The 27,925-nt window shown below is 44.2% G+C and overlaps 1 protein-coding gene across 3 annotated transcripts in view; it reads right to left on the minus strand.

Annotated features, from left to right (window-relative positions):
• Positions 1-4,081: 4,081 nt before the first annotated feature.
• pard3ba (par-3 family cell polarity regulator beta a) overlaps positions 4,082-27,925 on the minus strand; it is a 143,828-nt gene continuing 119,984 nt past the window's right edge. For 2 of the 3 annotated variants that reach the window (XM_071464562.1, XM_071464561.1), the window contains 2 exons: positions 17,221-17,297; positions 4,082-5,631 (listed from right to left, as the gene is read on the minus strand). In XM_071464562.1, coding sequence (XP_071320663.1) covers positions 5,127-5,631; positions 17,221-17,297 — 582 coding nt within the window. In that variant the 3' untranslated portion in view covers positions 4,082-5,126. The remainder of the gene's footprint in view (positions 5,632-17,220; positions 17,298-27,925) is intronic. The other variant, XM_071464563.1, reaches the window with a different exon arrangement.

Below are 27,925 nucleotides of genomic sequence, written 5' to 3' on the forward strand. Positions count from 1 at the left end.
AAAGCTGAGAGGGTCGTGGGGAAGATATATAAAGAGAAGATTTTGCAGGGTTTGGATGCCTGGCTGGCAGGGGGGGTAAGAGGGTATAGAGGTAGGGGTCTGACCAAGCCTCCTGGGCCTAGGAGGCAAATTAACAATGCAGTCCCCTAATCCTGGGAGTAATACACTGCTCTATTCAGGTGTCAGCCCCGCAAACCATTCAGTGGTCTCACCCTGATGCTGCATCCACAGGTTTAAAAAAAAACAAAAAAAAACAGACTCACTGAATATGATCATGTTTGTGACTTCAAATGAAAAAAATATCTCAAACAGTAGAGCAAGAAATGCTGAGTTCAGCTTTCTGAGTATAGGTTTGTATTTATGCTAAGTGGCTGCACCCACAAGAGCTTACCACACTAAAGTGATACCCACTTCCAAAGCTGAATGTGCTGCAGATGGTGTTCCAGCTGCCTGTGTATCACTTGGTAGCAGAGTTGGTGTAAAGAATAAAGACATTTTTTTTTTGATAAAGGAGTTTACAGTATAACAGTGTATGAGGTTTTCGGATGCTCAGTCACTGCCCGGGGGAAAAAAAAAATCCAGTTTTCCTCCATAATGGGTTGTATGAACCTTTCATTGTTGCCACGACGATGTCATCAGCTCTGAAAGGGGCTGCTGTGCCAGGAGCGGCGGCCACGTTGCCATGGCGACAGTTGGTGTAAAAGATGGTGGTTGGTGGCTTGGTTGTGGTGTGTGGGCGAACGAGAAGCAGCCAGCGAGCCAACATTGCTTTTAGGGTAAATATGGTCTAAATTAACAGTGTTGCTGTATCGACTCGGCAAAATAAAAAAAATAAATAAAAAAAGACATTAAGTGAAAAAGGATGTCTTAAACACAACACAAGGTGAAACCGAGCAAGAATATTGCACAGGATATGAAATTATTTCCAATATCAGCCCAGCTGTGGAAATTCAATTTCACAGCTCATGAACAATATCAAACAAACATGCTGGCTGAAAGAGCACACTCCAACGTGAGTGATACTGTATCAAAAGGCTACACGGCAGACATAAAAGAGAGAGAGGTGGGTGAAGGGCAGGCTAACGGGTAACGGTAATCCATAACTGGACCAATCTCCATATTCAGGCCGTTTAAACTGCACATTAGCCACCAGCTATTCCCATGGCCTGTCTCAGACCTGGGATGGTAGGGTGGGTGGGGGGTGGAGGGGGGGCTGCTTTCTAATGAACTGTATAATTAAATAAGAAGCTCGGCTCGGCCCGCTCCGACCGCTCTCGATTTCGAGACCATGATGCCTTAACGAGGGCTGAATTGAAATGAATGACAGGAGGTGAAGGACAGAAGGACAGCGGGCTAATGCAGTGGAATGTGCCTTTAATGAAGAGACTGAAGGGGAGGGAGGGGGGGGTGAGTAGGCCGAGGTCACTGTGGGCGCTCACCCGTACCTTCTTTCTGCAATGCGAGGGTGTATAGTCCCCACACACACTCTCTATCTACTGTACACACCCCCCCTCCATCTTCCTCCGTCTATCTCCTGCAGCTCCGTCTTTTTTGGGAGCTGTGTGGGAGAGATAACTGTTTCAGCTCTCCACTTTGCCCTCCCCAGAGCACGCCTCTTGACTGACACATGCTAACAAGCTAAGGTGTTCGACAGGGGCGCCGGCAGAATAGGTAATGCTAAGAGAACATAACCGGGGAATTCTCCCACAACCCTGTGGTTCATGACAATCGACTAGGGAACAGCGTGTGCTTCTGCTTTTTTTTTTTTTCTTCATCAGTAACTGCAACAAAAATCTGGGCTCATGTGTCAAATTAATTCCAACCCCCCCCCCCCCAAAAAAAAACACTTCTCATAATAAAAGAGGAAAATCTAAGTGAACTTTGAAAATCAAAAAAAAAAAAAAGGTCCAATCAGAATCAGAAGGAGGATGGGTGTAGAGAACAGACTAATAGTCTTAAGGAAGGGTACGGGCTGCTGAATCAAAGGTCATGGAGTCAGAGAAGAAAACGTCCTCACACAGTACGAGTGTGAGCTGATAGGAGGCGTGAAAATATGTCTGTCAGCGCATCAACGGCCGTGACCGCGAGCAGTTTGAGTGTGTGTGTCATGTGATTGACTAAAGAGTCGCTGCTAGATGACCATGAACAAAGGGGAGACACTCATGAGACACAAACACACACACATACACACACACACACACACACACACACACAGTGTAACTGATTACATACAGTGTGGGTGGAAGAGTGATTTCAGTGAGATGTGTGTTACAGCCAAGTGCTCCTGACAGTGATTTCAAAGCTTTTGTTGAATGTACATTAAACGCAATTAATTCTTGGATGTTCAATTGCTGTTGTTTATCGTCTTTGGCAACAAAACTGACCGCAAGCACTTGTAGGAGGCTGTTTACTGCGCAGTTATTCTTTAAAGTACAGTGAACGGCCAGTGAAGGCATCTTAAGTGCTGTAAGTTGCTTTGAGGACACGGCCCCTGTGGACTGACAGGAAACATTTCCACACTAAGTTACTGCTGGAGTCCAGGGATTGTAGCTACAAGCGACTCAATGTTGTGAGTTTTGATTAATGACTGCGCGGACTGGATTGACTTGTGGGTGACGCAAAGACACAGAAACTGGACTGTGTTTACTTCACCTAATAACTGTACTTTTCATCTCTTCTACGAAGCCAGTTGTTTGTGTGCTCTTCTCTCTACAGTCTTTTGGTTGAGCTTATTGTGGAGTGTGAAAGTTTATTCTTGACCTTTGAAAGTTGTTGACAAAAACTCAAGGTCCTCTTACTAACGGAGCTTTCAGTTGAAGAAGTTGTTCATATGTCATTATGTGGCCAGTGAAGCCAAGTAAATGAACCTTTAGTGAAGATTTTTTTTGTTTGTTTTGTATATTCATTTTTTGTGAAGTGGGACTTTCTCTGTGTTGGTGTGTTTGAGAGCCCTCTTATTGTTTTTCTTCTAGACTTTACTGTGGAACTGAATAGCCCATAAATTTCATCATGTTCAGATATTGGAGTGTCTTTGAATGCCTCTCGAAAGAGCGCTTTAAAAATGTTCCGTGCTTGCAAACTGTGTTACCATGGTTTAATACCATTACCATGCTATTATCATGGTATTATCAAGGCATGGTGACGCCTTTGATAATGGTAAAGCCACAGTACATGTGACATGTAATGAACTGAAACATGCAAACCTCCTTCATGTGTGAAATGTGTGAAAGTACTTCTCTCTGGAAGCTAAAATTTGCAGAACTGATCTATTATATCAGATTTTGATTCGACATCTGATCTAGATGCACTGGCTCTGCATCTTTAAATCTGCTTTAGTTCAGGTGTTAGCAAGAAAGGGGCTGTTTTCCCTGTCGTGTCATCACAGGATGGTCACAGGATGTTTTTCCCCCCTTTCTTGTTTATCCAGCTTTTATCTATTCTGGTTTGTGGAAAGCATTGTAATGCCGTTTTGAGAAGAATAACATGAACAGAAATGTGTTATAATAAGCTAGCGCCTCATCTGAAGTGGGCTGTTTGTCCTCACTCTATCTGGAAAGAGCTCATCTGCTTAAAATTGGTTTAAATAAAACGATTGATCAAGCATTTATCTGCCTGTGCTGCCTGGTTTGAATGCCTGGTCTATTTCAGCTCAGACAGGAGAGGGTCAAAGCAGTGCCGAGACTAGACGGATCAGCAGAGGCCCAGTCCCTGTTGGCCTTGATGCTAATTAAACACTAGCTGATAGAAAAAGCCTTCTCCAAACTCTAATTATTCCCCATTTCAAGTCTAATTTCACCAATCAGTGCAATCTTTATTTCTGAGAGCAAATTGGGCAGTAATCATTTTCTAGTGGAGATTTCCCTGACTCTAATTGTCGAAGATGATTTAGTCATTATCAGAAGCCTGGCTACTCTTATCAGTCATCTCACTGGGCAAATTTATCTGGCGATTGTGCTCAGAGAAATTAAGCTGAATATTGTAATGAATTTTTAAAGTGATGACTCATGGTGTTGTCACAGTTCGACTGGATGTTTGAAATATGCACAGTTTGGCTAACCCGTTAAATGAAACAGAAATAGGATGAAACCAATTTCAAAACATTTAATGCAAAATATTTGTGTTAAAAAAAAAAAAAAAAAATCACACACTTATTTGACAGCATGTTTAAATCAAACCACCAATGACACATTTAATGAGTTTTCAGTGCAGTGACTTTTAGCAATGATATGTTAAGGGATAAAGTGTTAAATTAAACTCTATTAGCTGCACAGTGTACGAGGAGTCACACAGGATAGTTTTAGTGTCTGTGTGCAGATCAAGATATGTACATGTTATTAGAGACACAAACAGAAAATATCACATTTGCAATATGGATAAAAAATATACAGTAAATGCATGAGTCATGTCCACATCCAAATAATCAAAGGCATAAATACAAAAAAAAAAACAAACCAAAGTGTGACAGCAGGATGTAGAGGAAGTCCGAGCGACAAAACATCAAGGACAAGAAGCTACTTTGAAGGGGAGTTACTTCCATTTCCTGTTTGTCGACTTCAGCTTCCTGTGTCTCGTCTGTTATCACAGTCTGGCTGGTCAAGGTGATCCCTCTTTATTTCCTTCAGTTTGATCAGCTTGTGCAAAACGCCAGTCAGCACTGCTTTCATGGTGAGCTGCTTCTATACAACATATGGCACCAAGTTTACTCTATATATCTATGTAATTTATTCAGTTTCCCTTCATTTCATTTCATCTCTACATAATAGAAATTATGTCAAAATAAGATCCCGTTAGTATAATCTGTAAACGTGTATTTCGACACACATGTGTATATATTTTTATATGTACACCCACATACGAGTCCTTAATGCTTGTTAAATCTGCCTTGGCCTGTGACGACAGTTATGACCAGATGGTTCTGAAATAAGCCCTGTTTTAGCCTCTCAGCTTGTCACTTATTGCCCTCAGCGTTCCTGATCAAATAAATTAATATGGCAAAATCACACTTATCCACACCGGCAGCCTGGGTGACAGCCGATATTCTGTCTCACAAATCTGGAAACACAAATTCTGAGCTATTTATATCTTCTTTGTGTAAAGTTCACCTCATTTTTAGAGGGGTGTACATTTTACACTGCACCTATCACCGGGTTCTTCCGTCTGGGGTCAGGCTGCCTTTCGTCTCTGTAGGCGTAGCGCTCGGGGCTGGTGTAGCGCTCCCTGGTGTCGGGGTACCTCTCTGGGCTGGTGTAGCGCTCCCTGGTGTCGGGGTACCTCTCTGGGCTGGTGTAGCGCTCCCTGGTGACGGGGTATCTCTCTGGGCTGGTGTAGCGGCCGGGGCTGGCCCCCCGGTATCCGTCTGCTCGCCCTCCAACGGCTTCGTAGTAGTGCCGCCCTCTGTGGCCTGCGGTGGGGGAAGGAGGGACGTCCTGCCTTACCATCATGCCGTGCTTCTGTCCTGTGTGGGGGGACGAGGGGTAGTAGCGTTGATTGCTGGACGCCTGCTGGGAGTGGGCACCTGGCTGGGGGAGCGGTATGCGGCTGGAAACGGGAGGGTCTTGGTAGTAGCCGGGGTAGGGTGCTGACTCTCTTGGCATGGGTCTGGAGTGGGTGGGGTAATCATACGGATCCCTCCTGAAAGAGAAATGTTGTCTGTGAGAAATGAGAAAATGACTGTACGTGTACAAACTGTTCCTGGTATTAGCCTGGAGCGGGCCTGTGGGACTGTGTGACAGCATTAGTGATGTCACACACACACACAAGTGATCGCACATGTATATATGCATGGAGACTATAGAGGAAAACAATATTTAATACCGGTATAAACTGGTTGGGAGTGGAGGACGTGCCAGAGATTTGGCCCTCCCTTGCGGTAAGCCTCCTCCTGTTATTCAGTTTACGTGGTGAGGCTGTGGCCTTGGCAGGATCGAGTTGTGGGGGGAACGTGGATGGAGAGATGCCAAGAGATAACAGCAAATGCCTCGGTAAGCATATATGAGGTCGTGTGTGTTTTCAGCTTGTGTGTGTGCAGGAATGTGTGTGTGTGTCCCAGGGGTCTGCAGTAACGAGGCAGCCAGCTGGTAGTCTCCGGTTCCTTCCCACTAGCTTTTGGGTGATTAGAGGCTAAACCCCTGGGTAAGGCGACACGCGGGCCTCAGGGTGACGGTAGGAGAAAGAGTGGGAGAGACTGAAAAACAGAGGGGAGGAAAAGAAAAAGAGAGAGAGAGAGAGGGAGAGAGAGAGAGAGGGGGAGAAAAGAAAAGGGAGGGCTGCTCACCTTTCACAGGCCCATTCAAATGTTTTCCGTCTTATGTGCTGTTTCCAGCTGAGTGACACACAAGTCGAGCTACAGCGAGTACGCAAATCTACAAGTCAGGTCTTCATCAGCCTCGCTGTAAAGGAAACGCTGCTATTTTTAAAAGTGGCGATCTGCGAGAGCCTGGTCAACATCATAAATGATCACTTTTGGCATCAAGTGTTTCCCCTCATGTAAAACCGAGCATGCAAACTTTTTTTTTTTTTCCCTGTTGTCTGTTTATTCCAAACAAACTTTACAGCCACCTTCAACCTACTGCTACCTACTCTGACTACCCATAATCCCCCTGGCCTGATGTTAAAAGGGAAAAACAGAGGAACATCATAACATTTTATTTAAATTCTAAATATACAATATAATAAATATTGTGCACTACAGATAGTGCAGACACAATGCACGCTTGCAGGTAATGTTTACTTGCAGTTCAGTAAAAATGGCTTTCTTGTATACATACCTTAGAAGAAAGCAGACAGCAACATGGGTATTGAAGTGTATGTAAATGTGGATTTCCTGCTACAGTGCTATTGTTGGTTACAACGTGGCCTAAATGCAGCAAATGTGGAGCTAGCTGTAGTTCAAATTGCTGTGATGCTGTATCAATCAGCAGCAGAGAGCTGCAAACAGATTTAGACATTTGCTTCCCAGCCGTCAACAAAGGCTCCCACTGTAGTTATTACACAGAAGCCTTGAGCTTATAGCCTCTCCCTTGTTCTGCAATCATATCCGTGCGTCTCCTCTGTCCGGTCCCCCGAGTGGAGATCAGCACCTGTTGACTGGCCAATTAGAATGACTCACTCACCACAGATTAGGTCGCACACAGCTTGGTTGTGTGTGTCTGTGCTTGTGCATGAGCGGACTTCCCTTGAGGATATTCGTGGACCGTGGTGATGTGGATTTCTATATGCGTGCGTGTCCCAGATATCGGTGTGTAGTTGAGTGTGTTTTGTGTGGGGCTGGGAGGGCCTGACCACCCAAACGGAGCAGTGGGGCAGGATACACAGGTGGTCCCGAGAATGAACAGCACTGCCTTGTCAGTCAGCAGAGCAGCAAAGACGGATGCATACACACAGATAGACGTACACACATGTGTTGCCAAGAGTTGATATATGGAGAAAATGGGAGGAGGGAGAAGAAAAGACCAAAAAAATATTGAAAAAAAAAGGGAGGGGTAGAAAGAGAACAGAGAGAAAATTAAGACATAAGACACAGAGGCAGATGTGGAGGGATGTCTGGGTGAAAACAATATATTTCTCCCTGTACAGCTCTGTGAGGAGTGGAGAGAGCCGGAGAGAGAGCGGGCGAGACGAAGGTCAACCTACTCATTAATCCAGATTAAATGGTGAAGGCCACCAGGGGAGGCAAAGAGAAGGAAAGAAAGAGGGATGGAGTGATATAGGGGATAGAGGAGGGGGAACACCTGGGTCCTCAGCCCTACTCAGGGCCACCCAAACAGACAGGAACCTCCGCCGGCTTCCCCTTTCTCCTCTTATCATTCAACTCAATTTACCCCCTCTCCTCTACATGTTCAGTTTCCACTTGAATATTCATCTCCCTCTCCTCCTCCTCCTCTTCCACCATCACCTCTGTGACCTCTCCTCTTAATATCTATCTATCATTAATCTACGCACTCTCTGGTTTAAATGCCTGCTGCTCTTTTCTACAGCATTATGTCAGCTTCCCCGCGGCAAAGCAGTAATATAAGCAACAATGAATTTAGCATCTTTTGCCCAATTATAAAACTTGTAAGATGTCCATTACAGTAAGTTTGCTACACAGTCACTGTTAAGACTCGTCTGCTTCAATTAATTAATGACAGACAAAGGCACCAGACTTAGTTTGACCTGCTGGAAACAACCTTAAATACTTTGTTTCTTCAATTTCCTGTTTGACTAAGGGTTAAATGAAGTGGGACAAATTCCTTTAGTGCCATGATACCCAGGTCTGGATGACCTTTGACCCTGCTATGACAGGGCAAAGCAGCCTTGGTCCAGTGGCTGTGCATGCGTTGTGGGGTTGCCATTGTTTTGCCTGCTCATGTGGGAGTATTTATGTTTCTTCAGGGAGGCCAGTGGCTGACAGTCTAAATGTGTTTGCAGAGAAGAGAAGAAGGGGAGTGAGCCCATGTGTGTGTGTATGTGTGTGTGTGTGTTTTGATGTAGATTTAACCTCATTTACTACCCAATTTAAAATATGTAATAATATTGCAAAAGAGAAAACATGAGGGCAGTTCTGAGATGTTGCGTGTAAAAGCATGACTGCCTGCAACCATATGAGAGTATGCATATGTGTGTGTGTGTCCGGCCAAGCAGCTGGGGGATTAGAGGGTCCATGGGCCTCAGTGACCCACAGGGAGCTCCTCATCCCTGGGTCACACAGCTGGCCTCAGCTTGGTTGGGAGATGGAGGGAGGTGCATGTGTTTCAGCGGGCCTTTGCCTTTGCTAACCTTAAACTCCCTCAAACCATGGTGAATGTCCGCACTATTTGAATTTTACATAAATTATGATTTAATTTGGCGGCGCTGAATAAAACATTTCCAGCATTTGAGTGTCTCTGTGAGCACGAGTGCGAGCCAGAGGAGAGTGCATGGCCGTGTTTGTATACTGCAAGTGTCAGAATGAGATCCGTGTTTACTTGCTAACTTACGCAACTTCATCAGCAAGCTTGTGTGCTATGCGAGTGTGGGAAAGAGAGGAGGAGTGTGCAGGAGAAAGAAACACAAACACACAAGAGGAACGCAATGACTAAAAACAGACGTTAAATGGAGGTAAACAGAAGGACAAAGAATGGAGAGAATTATGTCATGGAGTTTTTCCATTTATGTACCCAGATGTTTACCTGTCTGCCACTGAAAGCACTGCATTTAAGTTACAGTTTGCCAATGATTCTGTGGAAAATTTCCACCAGAGCTGTTACTTCTGACATACAATACAGCATGCAAAACATTACCGGATTAAAATGTTGGTTGCTGTTGGTAATGACAATTAAAGGAGCTGCGCCAGTGCCGCTAATCTAGTTTGAAAAGAGCTTATGACAACAAGAGACATACAGACAGTAGATGTGTTTTCATTCAGCTGTCAGCAGAGCTTTAGGCTCACTTTTGAAATGTCAAAATAAAAAAAAGCTAATAAAAAAATCTAATGCAAATAAGATGTTTCTGTGAGTGATGTTGCAACAAATAAATAGGTGGGAGTGAATGTGAGAGAAAAGAAAATGAAAGGACTTTCAAGAAGAAATTAATACTTGGTAGGCTGGATTTTTCTCTTTGTTATTATTTAATGCACTAGTGACATTGTAATAGAGCTATTATTAGTAAAGCTACAATCTGAAGACACTGACATGGCGGTGACAGTGGGTATGATATTGCTGGGAAGAGAAAATTCACAGCTAACATTTAACTAAGTGTGATGCCAGTTTCAAAGTGTTTTGCAATGAAACTAAACCATTTGTCTACATAATTACTCAGCAGCAAATGCATTTGTCTCTATGTATCATCTAATGTCATTAAATACAAGTGTAAAACATTTACAGCAGAGATTTTATTGAATTGAGCTTCAAGTTTAATGCTTTCACGAACTACAAAAAAACAAAAAAAACAAAATCAGGAGAGAAGACGATGTCAAGAAAAAAAGAGAGGGAGACAGAAGAAGAAAGAGGAGCCATGTCTAGCAGGAGACATGCAGTGAGACAGATGCGGACACCCGTCTGTCCCTGAGGTCTAAATGCAGCAGCAGTGCAGGGTGTGATGTGAACCACAGGGACCAACCAGAGTGGAAAGCTGTAATGACACGCCATGTAATACATCTGACTCACACTTCCAGAACATCAGCACCATACACCACACTCCCCAGCGCCCTCTGAAAGTGTGTGAATGTGTGTGTGTGTGTGTGGAGAGTGCAAATAACAGACTCAATATTACAGCCATATTCATATGCATGTGACCGTGCGTTGGGAGTGTATATGATTACATACGCAGCAGGGAGCGATAAATGTGTGTGTGTCCATCTGGGACTGTGAGAGTGTGTGTGTTGCCATTTAGGCTTCCGCCTCATGACAGTAAAGAATTTGGGTGTATGGTGATAGCGTGGGACATACGGGGTGGGGGGGTGGGGGGTCCTGCACCTGCCCCAAGGAAACGGAAGGAGGAAATGAGTAACCCCCACCACCCCCTCCACACCAACTCCCAATTCCTCATTAGACCCCCACACTCACTATCCTGGTCCCCCAAATACCCCTGGCCCTTATAAATGCTTTACACCCAACAGCTGGACAACAACCATGTGTCTTCATCAGAAAGACACACACACACACACACACACTCTAGTAAACAATATGTGATTAAACTTGGGGAAAAAACATCACCCGTGTGTAAGCTGTGACATGTGTGTTATTCACAGACACACTTATAACTATAACATTTATAACTATTGGCAGTCAAACATTTTCCACGTCAAATAGCTGTAATATCAGTGTTTATAATCATTATATAAATATTGCTGTATATAATATTGCTGTGTTTCTATTGACAGATCATCTACGTCTATGTACGTTTCTATGTTACTTTTTCAACTCTTGAATTAGAATGAAGCATTAATGGAGTTACACTGCACTGCTCTGCCTTGTGTTTAAAGTTTAAAGGATGTGTGTTTGTCTTTTGCTCTCACATACATAAAAATCAGTGCTAATGCTCAGACAATTACCTGCACCCACCTAAATGACATTAGCACATTTAACTCATTAATGTTCTGACTGCCAAGATGAAGAGAACATACAGATGCATATGTAAGCACATCTGCCTGCTATGTGCTCACCTGTTCGCCCGCTGACGGCGAGCACACATGCATTGCATGCAAAATACATTAATTGCTCGGCAAAAAACAGCTGCTGCGCCTCACTGCCAAACACTCCCACGCACACAGACATTCATATGCATGCGTGCACATACTTTTCTGGGTAAAATGTTTAATGTGTCATAATTTGCAGAGGGACCAGAGCAGTGGTGCTACAAAAAAAAAAAATGCTTGAAATGCCTCCATTTACCTCATTCAGTCTGTGGTTTAAGGTAAATGCTCGGCTCTAAACTCGGTGTGGTCATGAATTATTGTAAATAATGTTTATTTAAAAGATGTAATGCAGTATATTTAGAAAGCTGACATATTCATTAGTGTATGATGCATCCTCCAGATTCTCCAAATTCATCCCTGTCCAAACTCTGCTCACACACACACACACGCAAAGCAACACACAAAGTCATAGCGCTAATGGTGCTGTGCTAGCTGAGTGCTACAGACACAGAGCAGACCAGGCTGGCTCCACAGCAGAGGAAACCATTAGCCACTCTGGCCCTGGCCATGGAGGCAGCTCTGCTAATCAAACCAGCCTATGTCAACAACAGCAGTGGAAATTGGCTCTCACCTAAGACGCACGTGCCTCATCTAAATGGGCCCGTGTTTACACTCCCTGCCGAGCAGTGACAGGGAATGTGTACAGTATCAGTGGCAGGTAGCTGTGGGTCTGACTGCGACGTGGGAGTTTTGGGTTAGAAATGAGAAGGTGAGGAGAGATGGGAGGCAGCAGGCAAACAGTCCTGTGTGTAAACTAAGAATAGGGACTCTCATAAAGCCCATAGTTACACTTAATGACTCATTCATCACTTTAGTGATGTCATGCTTCACATGACTATCAATAACCATTCATTCAGCCACATCCTTTTTCATTTTATTCTGGTGATCTAAATTTAAGGCATTCAATTGATCATATTCAGTGCAAAAAGTTCCTTTTCAGTGCATGCAGCTTTAAGTGAGGAGGTCAAAGGTGAGATTTATGCTTTGGACAGGAGGGAGAGTGAAACATGTAATAGAGACGTGCTGGGGAAAAGCAGTAAAGTAACAGTTAATGACGGAAACAGATGGGATTTCTTTGCGGTTCTCCACAACATACAATTACTCAGATTATTCACAGTTCAAACTAAGTTCACTGTGTGTCTATTCTATTCTATTCTATTCTATTCTATTCTATTCTATTCTGGACGAAGAAGAGAACATTTGAATTCATGGTGACTCCTGTGTCTCCTCCACAGAGCTGCCCGTCCATCTATATTTGTGGGCTGAATGTCATGCCGACTTGTACATGACAGTCTTTGTATTTCTCACTGAGCTCACGGGGAGCGCCGAGGCCTCAAAGTGTATATCTTTTGTTTTATTTATGAAGCGATGATTTCATTTTCCCATACACAGACCTGGGAGACTGTGGGAGAGAGGGATGGAGAAGGAAGGGGAAGACAGAGAGCGGGACGAGATACAAAGAGACGTAGGAGAGATATAAACAGAAGCGTATGAAAAATGCAGACAGAGGGATTGATGGAATCAGGGAAAAATGCAGAGAACAGAAAAAGGGAAGTTATTGTAAACAGGTAGAGCCACTGGTGCCTCAGCTGTGCATGTGACAGAGCTGGCTAAAGCCCTTTCATTTCCTACTGCTGATTCCATTACATTCTCCTGTGTCTGAGCACAAACACCGTTAGCTGGGTAAATATTGCTGCCTTTGCGCACCCACGTGGCCCGGTTCCTTCATAAAGGACCCGCAAATAAGAGAAGGGTCACAGCACCTCTCTGGCAAATCTAACAAAATAATCTGCACATTGCTTCAGAGGCTCTTGGGCTGCTTATTTAACAATAAAAAAGGGGGGTCAGGTCACCTTTTAAACCAATCATGTAGGGTCCTGGAAAGATGTAACAAGCTGTGATGGGGCAAATGTTGAAAGTACTATAGTGGAAAAAGAAAGACACTGAGCTCTCCAGGACCAAAGAAATGAAATGAGTAACAGAGACAATAACTCTAACTGAATTGGGTGAGTTTAAAGTGAGTTATTCGACAGCTGGACAGCAGTAGGTGGGGAAACAGTTGATCACTTATGAAGCTCAGAGAAGCAGGATTGGGTTTTAATAAAGACGGGGGCGAATGTGGCGAAAATATGATTTCTCTACTGACCTTGAAAAAGCCATCCGAATTCATCCAGAGCTCCAAACTACAGGGCTTAACAATATTACTGCACTAAAATGATAACGGACCTGTGCAATAAATATGGCTGTCCAACCGTGCAAGGTAGGAGTGAATTTTTTGGGAGCTTATTTCCAGTTGACAAAATCAGCCAGTGAAGCAGAAATGAATGAGTAAATACGAGCATTTTAGCCGGATTTTCATTTTTAATATTCCTCTCATCCTTCCTTATTTATTCATCCTACTCTAATCAACAGATTGCTTTCACTCAGAGGGGGGCAAAGTCATTTATTGTTTCCTATTCCGTATTGCTGGGTGTGCTGAGTCTGGACGTGGCTCATTAGGGCCTGAGCAGACACAACCGGGGTGAAGAGGTTCACGTGCTGAGACATGCTGGAGGAAACCCAAGTGGCTGCAAGTGTGGGACATGTGTGTTAGCGTGGACGCTTCTCAGGACGGTCAGATGAGAGGCCTTGAGGGACACTGTCTCACAAACCAGAGGATGCTCAACATGCACAATGGAGGGCTTGAAGCAGTCAGTCACTCTTCAAACGACAAGAGAGGCTCCTTACAATGACTGACACACATGAGAAATACAAGGCTTAACTTTAGGATCAGAGTCTTGGTTACGAGGACCCAGATGTTCCTGTGAAGACCTTCACTACTCTCACACACACACATCTTCTGTCCCTCTCAGTGAGTCATGTCCATTGTCCAGATGTGACAGGATCTTCATGGGGCCAGCAGGGCCCCTTGGTTGGAGCCCTGTGCTCTCTGACTCGCTGGCCATCGGCTGCACATTAATCAGCCAATTATCAGTCCTGGCCAGCAACGTTGCCGCTCCAGCCTGGTCCCCTAATCCAATCACCTTGGGGGAGTGGGTCAGGGGGAGCTCTGATTGGATAACCTGAGGCTGGGTCGCCGCGCCTATGACCTGCTGCTTTGAATTGGTAATGATGTTAATATTCTCCATATGTCCGTGTGTGTGTGCGTGTGTGTGTGTACATTTGTGTGTGTCCTCGAGCTTAGAGCCTATCTGGAAGCTGAGCTGCACCCCAGCATTAATGGCCAATGGAGAGGGAGGTAAGAGCCAAAATAGCACTATCACCCTCCCTGGGGCAAACCTCTCGACGCTGCCACTTCTAGCCTTCTTTCCAAATCCTCTTTCCCAGACTTCAGCCTCTCTTGTTGGCTGCTGTGCAGCAGCCTTTGGCGCTGAGTCCCAGGCTGAGGTCCACTTTCTTTCCATCAGCCCTGCTACTTTGGCATCCACCCCTTCAGGTCCAAAGAAACTCTTGAGTTAAGGGGTGGGAATAATAAAGGGCCCACAATTTGGGCTGCAGGATTGTGATGAGAGATGTTTTCCAACACAATGAAAAAAGTAAGTAGGTAACAGGGCAAACTCTGCCTTGTTGGTCTGTTTTTCACAGTCTCTGACTGTGAGAGAAAAAGAAATATATGGTATTTGTTAAAGCTACAAAAAGTTCAAGTCAACTGAACTTATGGGAGAAAAAAAGAGATTGAAAAACACAAATTTAATAGACCATGCTTGTGTGCTTTCATTAGAGAAGCTATAATGTGCATGGACATATCGATTTTAACAACACATTTAAACGTTTGCCTGAACATCTTGATTCTGCCTCGATTTTATCCTCATCCATCTAACTCCTACCTCTCCTCAGCTCTCTCCATATGCTCCCATCTGTGAGACGCTTTGCTGCATCTCCTGTACCATCCATGCGCGTGCACACGCACACACACACACACACACACACACACACACACACACACACACACACACACACACACACACACACACACGCGCGCGCTCACCTCCTTCACTCCCTCCCCTCCAGCTGCAGCCCCAGCCGGCTCCACACAAAGGCAGGCCAAATGTATGCTAATGAGAGCCAGGCCAATGGTGGAGCCGCACTCATTTTGAGAGGAAATGGCTTTCAATAATGGCGGCCCCCGGGGGGATTTTGCACAAAGTTCAGCTCCACTTTGAAAAATGCATTCAATTCACTGCTGTGTCTGCTCTCTCTTTTCCTCCTGTTTTTCCCCGCTCAATGAAAAAAGAAAAAAAAAAAAACATTCCCGGAATATATTTGCGTCCCCTCCTCCTCTCGCCTCTGTAGTTATGCTGGGGGGAGTCGGAGGACTTTTGGGGACTGAGGAGTCGTGATTTATCTTTACAGAAATATCAGAAACAAGAACACAAACATGTGAGTCTGAATAGTGTTCACACTCTATCTGGCATGTTTCCTCTGCCTTTTGTTGCTCCTGGTTTTGCTCCTCTGCTGAGGCACACGTCTCCAGAAACATGTTAACTGTATCATATGCATTTCAAACACATCAGATCCTATGGGTCCTGGGCCCAAAAATACTTCAAAGAGGAAATGAACAACAGTTAAATAACATTGAGAATACTTTGTTAGGTAACAAATAATATTTGAACTTGATTTGTCATCTTCACACTCAAACATATAAGATAGGGGATATGTTGGCTGCTACTTAGATGTATTATGTAAATCTAAAACTGAGCATCATCATATGTACTGTAGTATAGTATTACAGCCAAAAGCTGCTGACATTCTGTGTAGTTTGTAGACGAATTTTCTTATTTAAAATAGTTTCTTATCTATCATGCAGCAGACGCAGGAAGATGCTTGTGTTAATAAAAGCCTCTTAAAGCTTTTCAATATGCTGGAATACACAGTTTAACCACTGGAAAAGTAGTGAGAATGCAATGCATTTTATTATCAGTTAATCCATTGATTGTTTTTCTGATTAATCCTTTTGTCTATAAAATGACAAAAAAGAAAAAAAAAAACAGAAAAAATTGCAATTCATAATTTCCCAAAGCTCAATGTGATGTCGACGCATATTAATTTACAATGCTATAAAACCTGATATTTTAAAAGCTGCAACTAGAGAACAAGTGGCAGAATGTAAAATACAAAGAGATTCAATGATGTTAAGCAGCAAATCCTCACATTTGAGAGGCTAAATTACACAACTTGTTCTTGTGCTGTAAAGTATAGTTTGGACTGAGATGTCAATGGTCAAGTCTCCCTCAGCCTGTCTGGTTTGCCTCCACAGTTACAGTTGTCTAATCTCTCTGTCCCTCTGCTGCTCGGTCATGTCCCTCCTTCTCTCTTCTTCTCTCTCCCAGATTCCCAGAATGTCTCGTCCCCCTGAGCCAGTGCTGATGTCTGTGCTCCCTGGTGCCTGTCATATCAGGAGGGGCAATAACCCGTGAAATGACTGTTCTCTTTTTCTCACTTGCCTCCTCTCTGTCCCGGTGTCCCCTCTTTTCCTCATTCTCCTCCTCTCACTTTCCTCGCTCCACTTAGCTGTTGGGGGGCGCGAACATCGCAAAAAAATGGCGTTTTGCTCAGCATGTGAATGCACACACTCGCATGCACAAGACGGTGAATATTCTGGTGTGGGTTTGACACTTGTATGTGAGCTGTGTCACTGCTGGGAAAGACTTATATGGAGAAGAGAAGAAGAGGTACAAGTGTGTGTACATATGCGGCTGATTTGACAAGAGAACATCTAACCAAACAACAGAAATCGTGCAGTTCCACTAAACCCACACTAGAGGTTATACATCCTTTATAAGCGCAAACCATCCTCTGTGCGTGCATGTGTGTGTGAGATCCTCCTGCCTGTGCCCTGCTCTCCGGAGGGCTGATCACTCCTGTTCCTGGGATGAGTAGACACTCCCAAGGCAAACACTCCAGATTTAATTATAAGCTCCAAAGAGGATTAGCCTGTGCCGTGTGTGTGTGCGCTCGCAAGAGTGGGGGAGACACAAAGGGAAGGAGTGGCGAGAAGTTATCCCTTCATTACCCGCACTGAAGAATAAAGCACATGCGTGCACGTACACACGCGGCGGGCTCACCTGGGGTGTGTGTGGTACTGCCGGTCAATCTCTTCGTAGCGGTGCACGGGTCGAGATTCACCTCCTCTTGGTGCCATCTGTGGGGAGACACAGCACAAGGAATGTAAATATGCAGAAAAAAAAGTCTGAGGTTCAGTCACTAAACACTCAAAACACAACTTGAGCAAGGCACCGAACTCTCTGGAAATCACTCGGCTGGAGATCTGATGAAAAAAATACAATTGTTAAAAAATCCGTTGGCAGATTTTTGGCCCGTTTGAGCAGCTAACCCTCGTGGTGGTGTTGGAGACCACGTGTCCTCAGGCTATATGTTTAACCTCAGTAACATTTCAGTCTTTAAATACTACATTAAGTATTTAAAGCATGTATGTGTTTGTGTGCAGCCTTGTGGTTTCAGTGGAAACAAAAAAAAAAAAAAAAAAAGACAGGGAGAAGGCGCGGAATGCCCCACATGTGGTGCACAACATAAACATGTGCAACCACATTTAAGCGGCATGTCCCTCCGATACACATGTGTATACAGTTCAAGCAAACACACCAGTCATCTGAAAAAAATTACATTATGAGCGGGTTTTGGGCAGAGGGTTGATCTGTCTCTCATCCAGGAAGTGATTGATTAAAGCCACGTCCACGCTGGGGGCGGGTAAATCTGGAAATGCTGAAAAAGATTTTTAATTTTCTGGTCGTTTTCTGTCCACAGTTAAATGCCAAACGTTGAAGAAAACCAGCTAAAGCTCTTCTTCTTTGTCCTATTTCTGCTGGCAAACACAACTGTGGACTACAGGCCGCATGTACTAGAGGAGCTGGACAGTCATAGCCAGGTTCTTCAGCTTGGTCTCAGCAGGAGAAACCTCGTTCTCTCATGAGTACTTACAGACGGGTGATAAATTAAAGGAAAGCTGATGAATAAAGCAGTGGAAAAACATAATGACAGTGTAACTTGATGATGATGTGAAGCATATGCTATAGTCTTCACAGTCCCCAGATCTTAACCTTAACCTATGGAGGATTGTGCAACAGCATAATAGCACAAATGAGGGAACATCTCTCGGTGGAGCACTGAGGCGGAGGCTCGTGCTGAGCCAATACCTCACTAAGACTACATTTGACACCCATCTGTGAGAGTGCTGTTCTTAATGGCATCAAGCTTTTGTTACTGTTGTCAAACCACATCAATATAAAACTGTGATTTACTGCTTCTCATTAATGGACAATTCTAACTGCCACAGGTGGGATCACTTTTTATGCTCAGAAATCAGCAGCAGGTTTGTGTAAAAAAGACTTAACACTTCTGCTGAATGTGTAGATATTTGGGTTTTGAAATCTATGCACATTTCAAATCACGTTTCTGATATGATAAACACTGGCTTTGGATCGGTGGATTGGGCCAAAAGGCAGAGATAAGATGTGGTTTGAAATTTAGTTGCGTAAGAGTGGACATGGTCAAAGGTTTGCACAATACGAGGGGGTTTGAACAAGCCATCCCTGAAGGCAGAAGAGGAGGGAGGCTGGGGGAGGCAGAGGGGGACAGAGCATACAGTTTCAATTATCTGTAATCTAGGTTCTGGGCTCTGAGTTTTCTCATACAAACACAGGCTGTTTACTCAATGGACATTTCATCGGTCAAACACACAATACTCCACTGTAACGTAACGCGCACACACCAGCAGCCACACATACAATGTGCACATAAACAAGCAATCACTGGTTTGACAGAAGCACACATGGAAATCTAAAGAGGCGAACAGTCACGCGTTTGATCCGGGCTATCAAAGTGATACAACCCCGCTATCACCCACTTACACACATTCAATATCACAGACACACACATCATAAAGAGCCTAAATGAAGCCATGCAGGACCGGTCTATTGTTCTGTTTTTCATGTACGTATGAGTTCAAACTCATTCTGCATGTCAATGTAGCAGCGGCACATTACCAGATATCATTAGCATGTCTCTGTAATGTAGGGAGCTCTAATGTCTCTGAATGGGAGCCAGGAAGTGAAAGCACATCAGAGCCGCGGCTGGGGCAAGGCTGCTGCTCTATTCACTGAAGTGGCTTTGTGCCTGAGTGTGTGTGTGTGTGTGTGTTAATATTATGGTAGTCAGGGAGGGCAATGTGTGTCTTTGTGCGCAGGTTTAATATGATGTCGGGAAGTGAATGCTCCATCTTCGGTTGCCAGTGTGTGTGTGTGTGTTACGCTGGGGACATTATGCAAAGAGATGCATAATGTGAGGTAAAGGGGGCATTAGTCTCAGCGAGAAGCTGGGACTCAGGTGGAAGACCTTGTGAGTGTGTGTGTGTGTGTGTGTGTGTGTGTGTGTGTGTGTGTTGAGCAAGGCACAATACATCTTCTAAGTAGGAGTAGAGAGGAAGCGAATGATGAGGGCAGGAGGAAATGTGTGTTTAGATAAAATGAGTAAATTTTTTTGTGCCTTGATTGTATTAACATAATAGCCTGCAGCCATAGGTCTGGATTATCCCTTTATTAACTCACACACACAAACACACACACACATAGATTAGGGATGTCTGTCATATGGATGCTTTTCAGGAGGAAGCCCATTTCCCTAAATTAGACAGCTAGCTTTAGAGCCAGATGATATGCCTTGAAATACTGCTGTGGCACACACACACACACACACACACTCACACACACACACAAGTAAACAAACACAAAACAAGTCTCAGTCTCACCATGGCAACTGGTAAAACAGCTATATGAAATTCATCCAGGTTGAAGAGAAAATGTAGCAGTCAGACTTCAGAGGAGGCGGTCAGAGAGCAAAGTGAGGAAAGTCTTCAAAGCTACAATGGTGTACAGTGATGACACGCAACCAAATGCAACGCAGGTTCACGTCCTCACCCTGAACCCGGTGACATCATACACACCACTGTGTATATCTACAGTAAGAGAGTGTGTGGAAATGTTAATGTTTTGTGCAGACAGTGGCTGACTGAAAGCCAGAATCTCTCTGGACACACATGATGGTGAATTTCCCAATTCTCATGAGTGTCAGGTGGTAAAACTCTAAACTAAGAGGCTTTGTTAAACTTGGAGCTCACTGCAGTTGTGTGCATATGCATACATTTGTGTGTGTAATTTAAATCCAAACCTTTCAATCAGGCGGTTTTTAATACTTTGTCATCAGGGAAAGCAAATGAGCTTTAACATATCAGAACAATCTTTCTTATAAAGTGTCGAATTTTGTGGAGTCATTGCGTTGCGTGCCGCAATTCAAGCAGCTGACAAACCCTCTGACAGAATGGTTGGCGTGTGTGTGAGTGTGAATGAGCAGAAAGTCATTTTTCCATTTCTCCAAATTAGAAAGCTATGCCTTGACAGTGCCAGATGATAAGCAATGGAACACAACACACACACACACACACACACACACACACACACACACACACACACACACACACACACACACACACACCCACCAATCAACTGTAGCAGCACAGCTGTCGCATTCATCAGAAAGTATTGCCGGAGCTCAGGAAATGAATTTCTTGGAGCACTTTTGGATTTGCTGTAGATGTGCGATGCTCACATATACAAAAAGCCTCAAATGAGGGTCCAAGTGCTTTGACACAATGCCTGAGCGCCGCTTTCGTCCCGTGACTGAGATGCTCAGATTCGCCTTTTCCAAACCGCTTCTCTTCGCCGTCTCTTTTCAAATGGCATAATTAGCCTCCTGTACTGCCATCTATTCCTCCTTGCATCCATCCATCCTTTTCTTCCCCCCTCCATCCATCTTGGATGCTAATTAAGCATGTGTCTCAGTGTGGAGCCTCTGCCTGGCACCCCATGCCCACCTCCTGTTGGCAACCTCACCCCCACGTCCTGGCACGATGAGGCGGAACCCACCCAATCCCCCCCACTTCCCTCCTAAAAATCACTGATGAGACTTTGCTGACTCCCCTATGGGAGGAGAGGGAGCAGAAAAGACAGAGAGGGAGAGAACTGAGCTGGAAGAGAAGTTGTTAAAGATGTGTTGTGTGCGTAGGTGGATGCAAAACAAACCATAGCAGGAACTTGTGAGAGACTCTAACTACTGCTGCCACTAGCTGTTGACAGGGAGCATGAACTTGAACTGCTGAAATACAGAGAAACCACATCCATGCATACGTGCACATACAAGTCAAGCAACAAGTTGAGTTACATCACCGCCCTGGGTCAATACATCCGTATTTTTTAGACGTTACACCACAAATACAACGCAGTATTTTGCATTTGGAGTTCTGTCATGTTGAAAGACAACTATATACTTCTCTCCAGAAATGGCTTGTTGCCATGGTTACCAGCAAATAACCAACTAAAACTCATAAAGGTCAAAGCGCTTCTTTCATGCTAGTCAAGTCTAGTCTGTAGGCATATGAGATTATGCTGTATTAGGAGATTGTGTGTGTGCGTGTGTGTTTATGTCTCAAACAGGAGGCTCACTTGCCCCCCAGTGTACACTAAACACTCCCACACCTGGACCCTGCTCACTCTGAGCTCGTTAGCAGCAGATGGTACACACACACCCGCACACACACACACACACACACCCGCACACATGGGGACCAAAGGTTACACACACTCAGACTGGAATGCAGTCTATTTTGGTAATAGGCCAATCTGCTGGTAATTGTCTTCATTGTTAGTATTTGTTTAGGCCTCAACTCTCGACCTTAGAGTAGCTTTTTACATTTACATACAGTCGAGTTCAGACCTCGGCTGGGATGTGTGTGTGTGTGTGTGTGTGTGTGTGTGTGTGGTTTAATCTTTCCTCACGACGATACAGGTTGTGTGAAAAGAACATTTAGCTCCTTAGCCGACAGCGCTCACGATGAAACCGCTGACCTCTATCACTTCCTACGACTACGTTTAAACTTTCAAACCGTTTACATGACGTCTAAATAAACTGAATGTGTTTATGTGCATCAGAGCGAGCAGACGTTCAAAAGGATGTTTTTACACTCTCTGGGAAATGTACTGATGTCACTGGCTCCAAGTGGACAAACACGCTCAGAGAAAAATATGTCCTGCAGTATTTGATTAGTAAAAGTGGCAATTAGCCACAAACCTTCTGTAACTGGACAGTTTATCGCTCTTCGGGATGATTTAACATGTCACAAAGGCAGCTCTTTTTCTTTTTGAGGTGGTTACATGAAGCATCTGTATTCTTATTAAGTTATTATGTGTTAATAGTATATTATCAAACTAAACGAGTGACTTGTAAATAATCTGGAAAATTGTCTTTGACCTGCATTTTGTTACCACATCAATCTGTAATCAACATGCATCCTTAACCTGTTCCATATGTGTGTGTGTGTGTGTGTGGCCATGGCAGTGGCCATGGGGTGTTGTTTATTTGCTGGGGCTGTGTCCCTGTTCCTCTCCCCCTCTGTGGGTTTGTTTGCCTCCCCACTGTTCACTGAAATAACATCCAAGTACCCCTGAGAGTCTGTGTGTGTGTGTGTGTGTGTGTGTGTGTGTGGCTGGTTTAATGCTTCCCTCTCCAGGTCATGATGGCCTGAAAGGTCTATCATAAGCCCCTTTTACACAGAAATTGTGCTATTTTGCCGTTAAGAAGACCCCTCATTATGTCACCTTTGCTTGTTTACACTGAAGCAGCGTTGATATGATGATATAGTGTTGCTCTGGCTCTGTGACTACCTCTTCTGCCTACATAAAGGTGGAACAACAATGCCCCCCCATTTCATGTTTGTACCTTTTATACAGGAGGACAAAGCGGAATAAAGGTGCAACATTGCCGCCTTGAACAGGCTGTCAGGGGCTGCAGGGTGCGTGGGGCAGAGGGAGACAGCATTGTGTTCAGTTTATTTTATACCAAGCTGAGATGAGCCTGAGCCTGGACACAGCCTTGATGTTTGAACCAGGGTCTGCAACACACACACACACACACACACACACACACACATACTGCAAAAACACCAGCACATCCTCCAGCAGCTGCCCTTCCAGTTTTGTGATGGCAGCATCTCTACAGCACAGGTTAAACAGCCTTCTGTTGTCCTCTGCTTCCAGTCAGTGGATGTGTGTGTGTGGGTGTGTGGGTGGGGGGTTTGACACCACAACCAGTGATGGAGGCTTTGATGACTGAATCCAGCTCCTCATGCCATCCACCAGGCTGCTGCAAATGTCATGAGGTTGATCTGTTTGACCTTCTCGTGCTTTGATGTGACTTGTGCCGACTCCAGAACCTCAGAGTGAGCTGCAGTGGATTTAAAGGATCAGTTTGGGGAAATATCCACACTGGGCTCACATAGGGTTTCCCTCAGTGGATGATGAAGTGGCCTGTTTAGCGTCCTAGCCTCTAAACCCCCCCCCCCCCTTCAGCTTCTGTTGACATGAGTCTTCAGTGGTTAAATACTTAAAGTTTTGCTGCTTCTAAAAAGACTGCAGAGTTATAAAGCGATTTATAGTACAAACAAATGAATTAATTCAAAGTGTGACCTCAGCAGAGAAAGACAAACACACACGTGTAGCCAACCCTACCGAAACCTTCTCCTCTTTAATCCAAACAGAGTGGTGACGCGCTTTGAAGTGAGAGCGAGTGAGGAGGAGAATGGGAGATTTCTATCAACTTGCAGACAGATCACACTCTGCAGTTTGCCCGTAGGCCAGAGACAAGCTGTGGGGATAAAGACAGACACCAAGTAAGTCCCTGTAGCCCTTTGTCGGCCCAGATGGGGAGGAGGGAGAACAGGTAGGGAAAAAAAAAAAAAAAAAAATCCTCACCCAGTTGCCGTGCAGCATTGGAATGAAGTGACTTAAAACAAAAGAGAGAGGAGAGGGGGAGAGCAGTGTGTGTGGAGCCTCGGGGATGAGCTGGAGACAAGGACAGAGAGGAGGAGTCCGTGGATGGAATCGCTCATTGTGACTTTGCCGAGAGAAAAGAGCAAGAGAGGTGCTATACATGTGTGTGAAAACTCTTGATGGCAGTGGGTAGAAACATAATGCGCGAATGAGATGTTCACTCTTGTCTCTTTGTCTCCCAAGAGTGTGAGCAAGAGTTCAGATTGTGTCTGAGTCTGTGTCCGTGGGTTTTAAAGACAGGGAAGGAGGAAGTGTTCCTGCACATGTCAATCAAACAAGGCCAACAGCCAGGAGCCAAAGATGTGAAACAACATAGGTGGTCGAGTGTGAAATCATGCAGGAAGGATAAAAGTGAATGAATCTTCAGCTGTGTTATCAGTGGCTCCGTCATAAGAGGTTCCTGCCTGCTGAGGTCAAGGCCACTTCAGTTGAGTCCAAGTTACAGCAACAGTAAACAACACAAATGTTCCTAAATGTTGAATTATTTGTCACAGTTACAACTTACACTTTACAACATAAGCAAAGTACATAGAAAAAATATAACATTTTTTGCTATTTTGCTCATGAACTACGCATCTAAACCCAGTGTCAGCCGGGATCAGCTCCACACCCTCAAAGGATAAACAGTGCAGCTACTGGATGGATGGATGGACTACAAGTCTAAGCTGAGGATGCCACATTGTTACATGGCAAAGACACACAATGGGAAATCAGCATTACCTCCTGACTGACAGGTCTGAAAGGTGAGAGCAGCGGCTGAGACGGAGACAAGACGAAGACATAACAACAATGAGACCAAGACAAGTCTGAGATAAGAGAAACACCCAAAGGCCAAACACGCGACAGAGACTGCAGTGCCAAACACACAACACATGCTTTATTAAGAGCTTCCTCATTGATGAAGATCAGTGGCTTATCTCCACAAACAAAGACACTCGCTGTTCACACACTTAAAAAGACCAATTTCTGAAGCTTGCCTGACAATCGCCCTCTTATTGTTTTAGTTGTTACACCATCACAAAATGTCTTAGTGAGTAGATTGGTAGTGCGATCCTGTGCACCAGTCAGCACTGGTTTATTTATATGATGACAATGTTTTCCTAAATTTATCCATGACTGGGTTTATTATGGAGGATCCTCACTAGAAGTTTAAGACTTGCTGGTCTATGACACTGGATTCTGTTGGTGACCTATTTTCAATATGGGAAAAAAACCACCTACTTGTCCACAGAAACCTCTCATAATCTACTTTTTGGTCTTTCCATGTGCTGAATATGGCGAAATACTCAACTTCAGTATGAAATGAAGTGTTGCTAGAAGTTCTGTTTATTCAGAAAATGACAAGGGTTTGCAGCACAGTGAGCATATGGAGGCACAGAAGAGAGGATTATGCTGCAGGACATGGTTTGAAAAGTTTCTATGAATGTTTTGATTCACTGCAATTGAGCCACCATTGGGATCCATGGACTGATTATAAACTGACACAAGCTGCTGTTCTCAGTCAAGAGGAGACAGTAACTCTACTAACTTTATACAAACACCTATTGTCCACACTACTGTGCTTGTGGGCCATTGTATGCTGAGTGTGAAGAAGTGTTTTTGATCTGCAGACAATAACAACACATTCTGAGGTAATTTCACTTTTTTTTTCTTTAAAGCAAATCAGTGTTTGCAGAATATTCATGAAGCATCAGTTCCTGATAATCAAGTATTCTGAAACATTTAAAGGTCCTGGTGTAAAATTAATTTTAATTTGCATTGCAAAACAAGGAATTATCTCACCTCACTGGCAAACACTGAAACCTAAAATGGGCTTGCGAGGCTGAATTTTTTGACTAAATGACTTGTAAGTAGGAACAATCGTTGCAGCACGACTTTCATTTTATAATTATCACCCTCACCCTGACATTAACATTCAACGGTCTGCTGCAAGCTCTACCTCCTGCCTCATTTCTCCTCTGTCATTTTCCTCCTGCTCAGCCTGTTTTCCAGTAGCTGGTCACAGTAGCTTGTTCGGGATTATTCTGGGGTGTATGATCCAAACACTAACTTGTGGTGGGGCCTGTGCAATTACACGGGCCAGAATAGCACTCAGCCTGGTCCAGAGAGTCAGCGGCCAGTGGGTAGCCTTTAATCAGCACAGGCCTCCGCTGCTGCACAGGGCTCGTGTGTGTCTAAGATGTGTGGTGAGCAAGAGTGATCTCAGAGGGGGTCACGAGGAAACCAGGATCAGGAGACTGCATTTCTTGTAATTACTGAATTATGGGATTTTCCTCAAAAAAAAAAAAAAAAAAGTTTTTGCGTGTGTGAGTGTGTGTGTGAGCTGCCAGCATGGAATTGGCTAGAGCCTCCTGCAGAGAGATGAACTCTGAAAGCAGCTTCAGTTTGGCTAAAGCTGTGGTTTACAGCCCTTTGATGGTGACTGAGTGTGTGTGTGTGTGTGCATGTGTGTGTATGTTGCCTGTCCATGGTTGATTGTGGAGTGTGTGTTTTTATGTGTTTTTATGTGTTTGTGGTATGTTACCTCCTAAAAGACTGTTGTAAAATGTGTGTGCATGTGTGTAGTTTCACATGAACATGTTGGTTTGTGTTCATGTTCATATGTACTGTTTACGCATGTGCAAGTATTTGATGTGTTCATACGTGTGTGTGTGTGTGTGTGTGTGTGTGTGTGTGTGTGTGTGTGGGAAGTCAGTGAAGACCACATTAAATTACTAAATTTTGTGAAAAATAGAAAACAGGACTTAATCCAACTTGCTTGGTGATCCAAGTACTTCAAATGCCGCTTTTCCCATGAGGATTGTGTGTGTGTCTGTGGGTGTCTCTGTGTCTGTGTGTGTGTGTGTGTGTGTGTGTATGTGTCTGTGTGTGTGTAAGACAGGAAGAAAGTCAGATGGACAGAGTGAGAAAGATGTTGAGTGGTGGTGTGTGCTAGCCAGTTATCCTTCTCTCGTTCCTCATTAAAATGGTGCAGGTGCTTCAGTAAAGCCTCAAATCTACACACACACACGCACACTCTCACAGACACACACAGGGCATATGCTAACCTGATTAACACAAACATTAAGACTAACATTAGTGCAGCCTCCTTCAGAGAAACACCCCCGAACCAGCTGCTCGCTCACCTTCCTCTATAAGCACAATCTAGCAGCTCGGCCTCCTATGGTCCCTCTCTCCAATTCATTATCCTGATGAATCCACATTTTAACACTTTATCTTAAAAAGTGTCTAATGAACTGGACAGCAGAGAGTAGGGGAGACAAAGAGAGAGATGGGTACATGAGATGGAAACAAAGAAACAAAGCTTGATGAAGGAACTGAAACTGAAAACCCACAGCTGACCAAGGCTACGTCCACACTGCTACATTTTCATTTTAAAAAGGCATCCATTTTGCTACATTTTCGCCTCCCGTCCAGAGTTTCCGAACCCTGAAAACAGAGAGTCTTGGAGACGCTGCTGGCTCCGTTTTAGTTTGAAAACTCCAGGGTTGCATTGTCGTCTGGTCGGACAGAAACAGAGACCCTTTGGAAACGATGATGTAGTCGCACCTGGTCGCATGGACGCAGATCGTTCTCATTTTGGACGTCGTCTCACTAATGAACTCTCTAACCAGCAAACCAACATGAGCAGTGCAGCTCTACAGTGGTAGCTGTCGGTTTGTTTCATAAACCAAGATGCAACAAAAGACATTCAGTATGTCCATGCCTGTGGATTTAATTGGCTGTTTTTGTAGAAGTTTTTAGCGTAAGTAGACAAAGAAACAGCAGCAGGCTGACTGTGTAACTCACAGACAAGAGGCACAGCCATGAAACTAATAGCTTTAAAATATAAATGTGCTCTTTTTGGTTGTGATTTTCTCTCTAAGAGAGCAGG

Source organism: Trachinotus anak, unplaced genomic scaffold (genome assembly GCF_046630095.1).
Source record: "Trachinotus anak isolate AG129_WGS33_773 ecotype Australia unplaced genomic scaffold, CSIRO_AGI_Tana_v1 ptg000026l, whole genome shotgun sequence".
In the NCBI taxonomy this organism is placed as follows: Eukaryota; Metazoa; Chordata; class Actinopteri; order Carangiformes; family Carangidae; genus Trachinotus; species Trachinotus anak.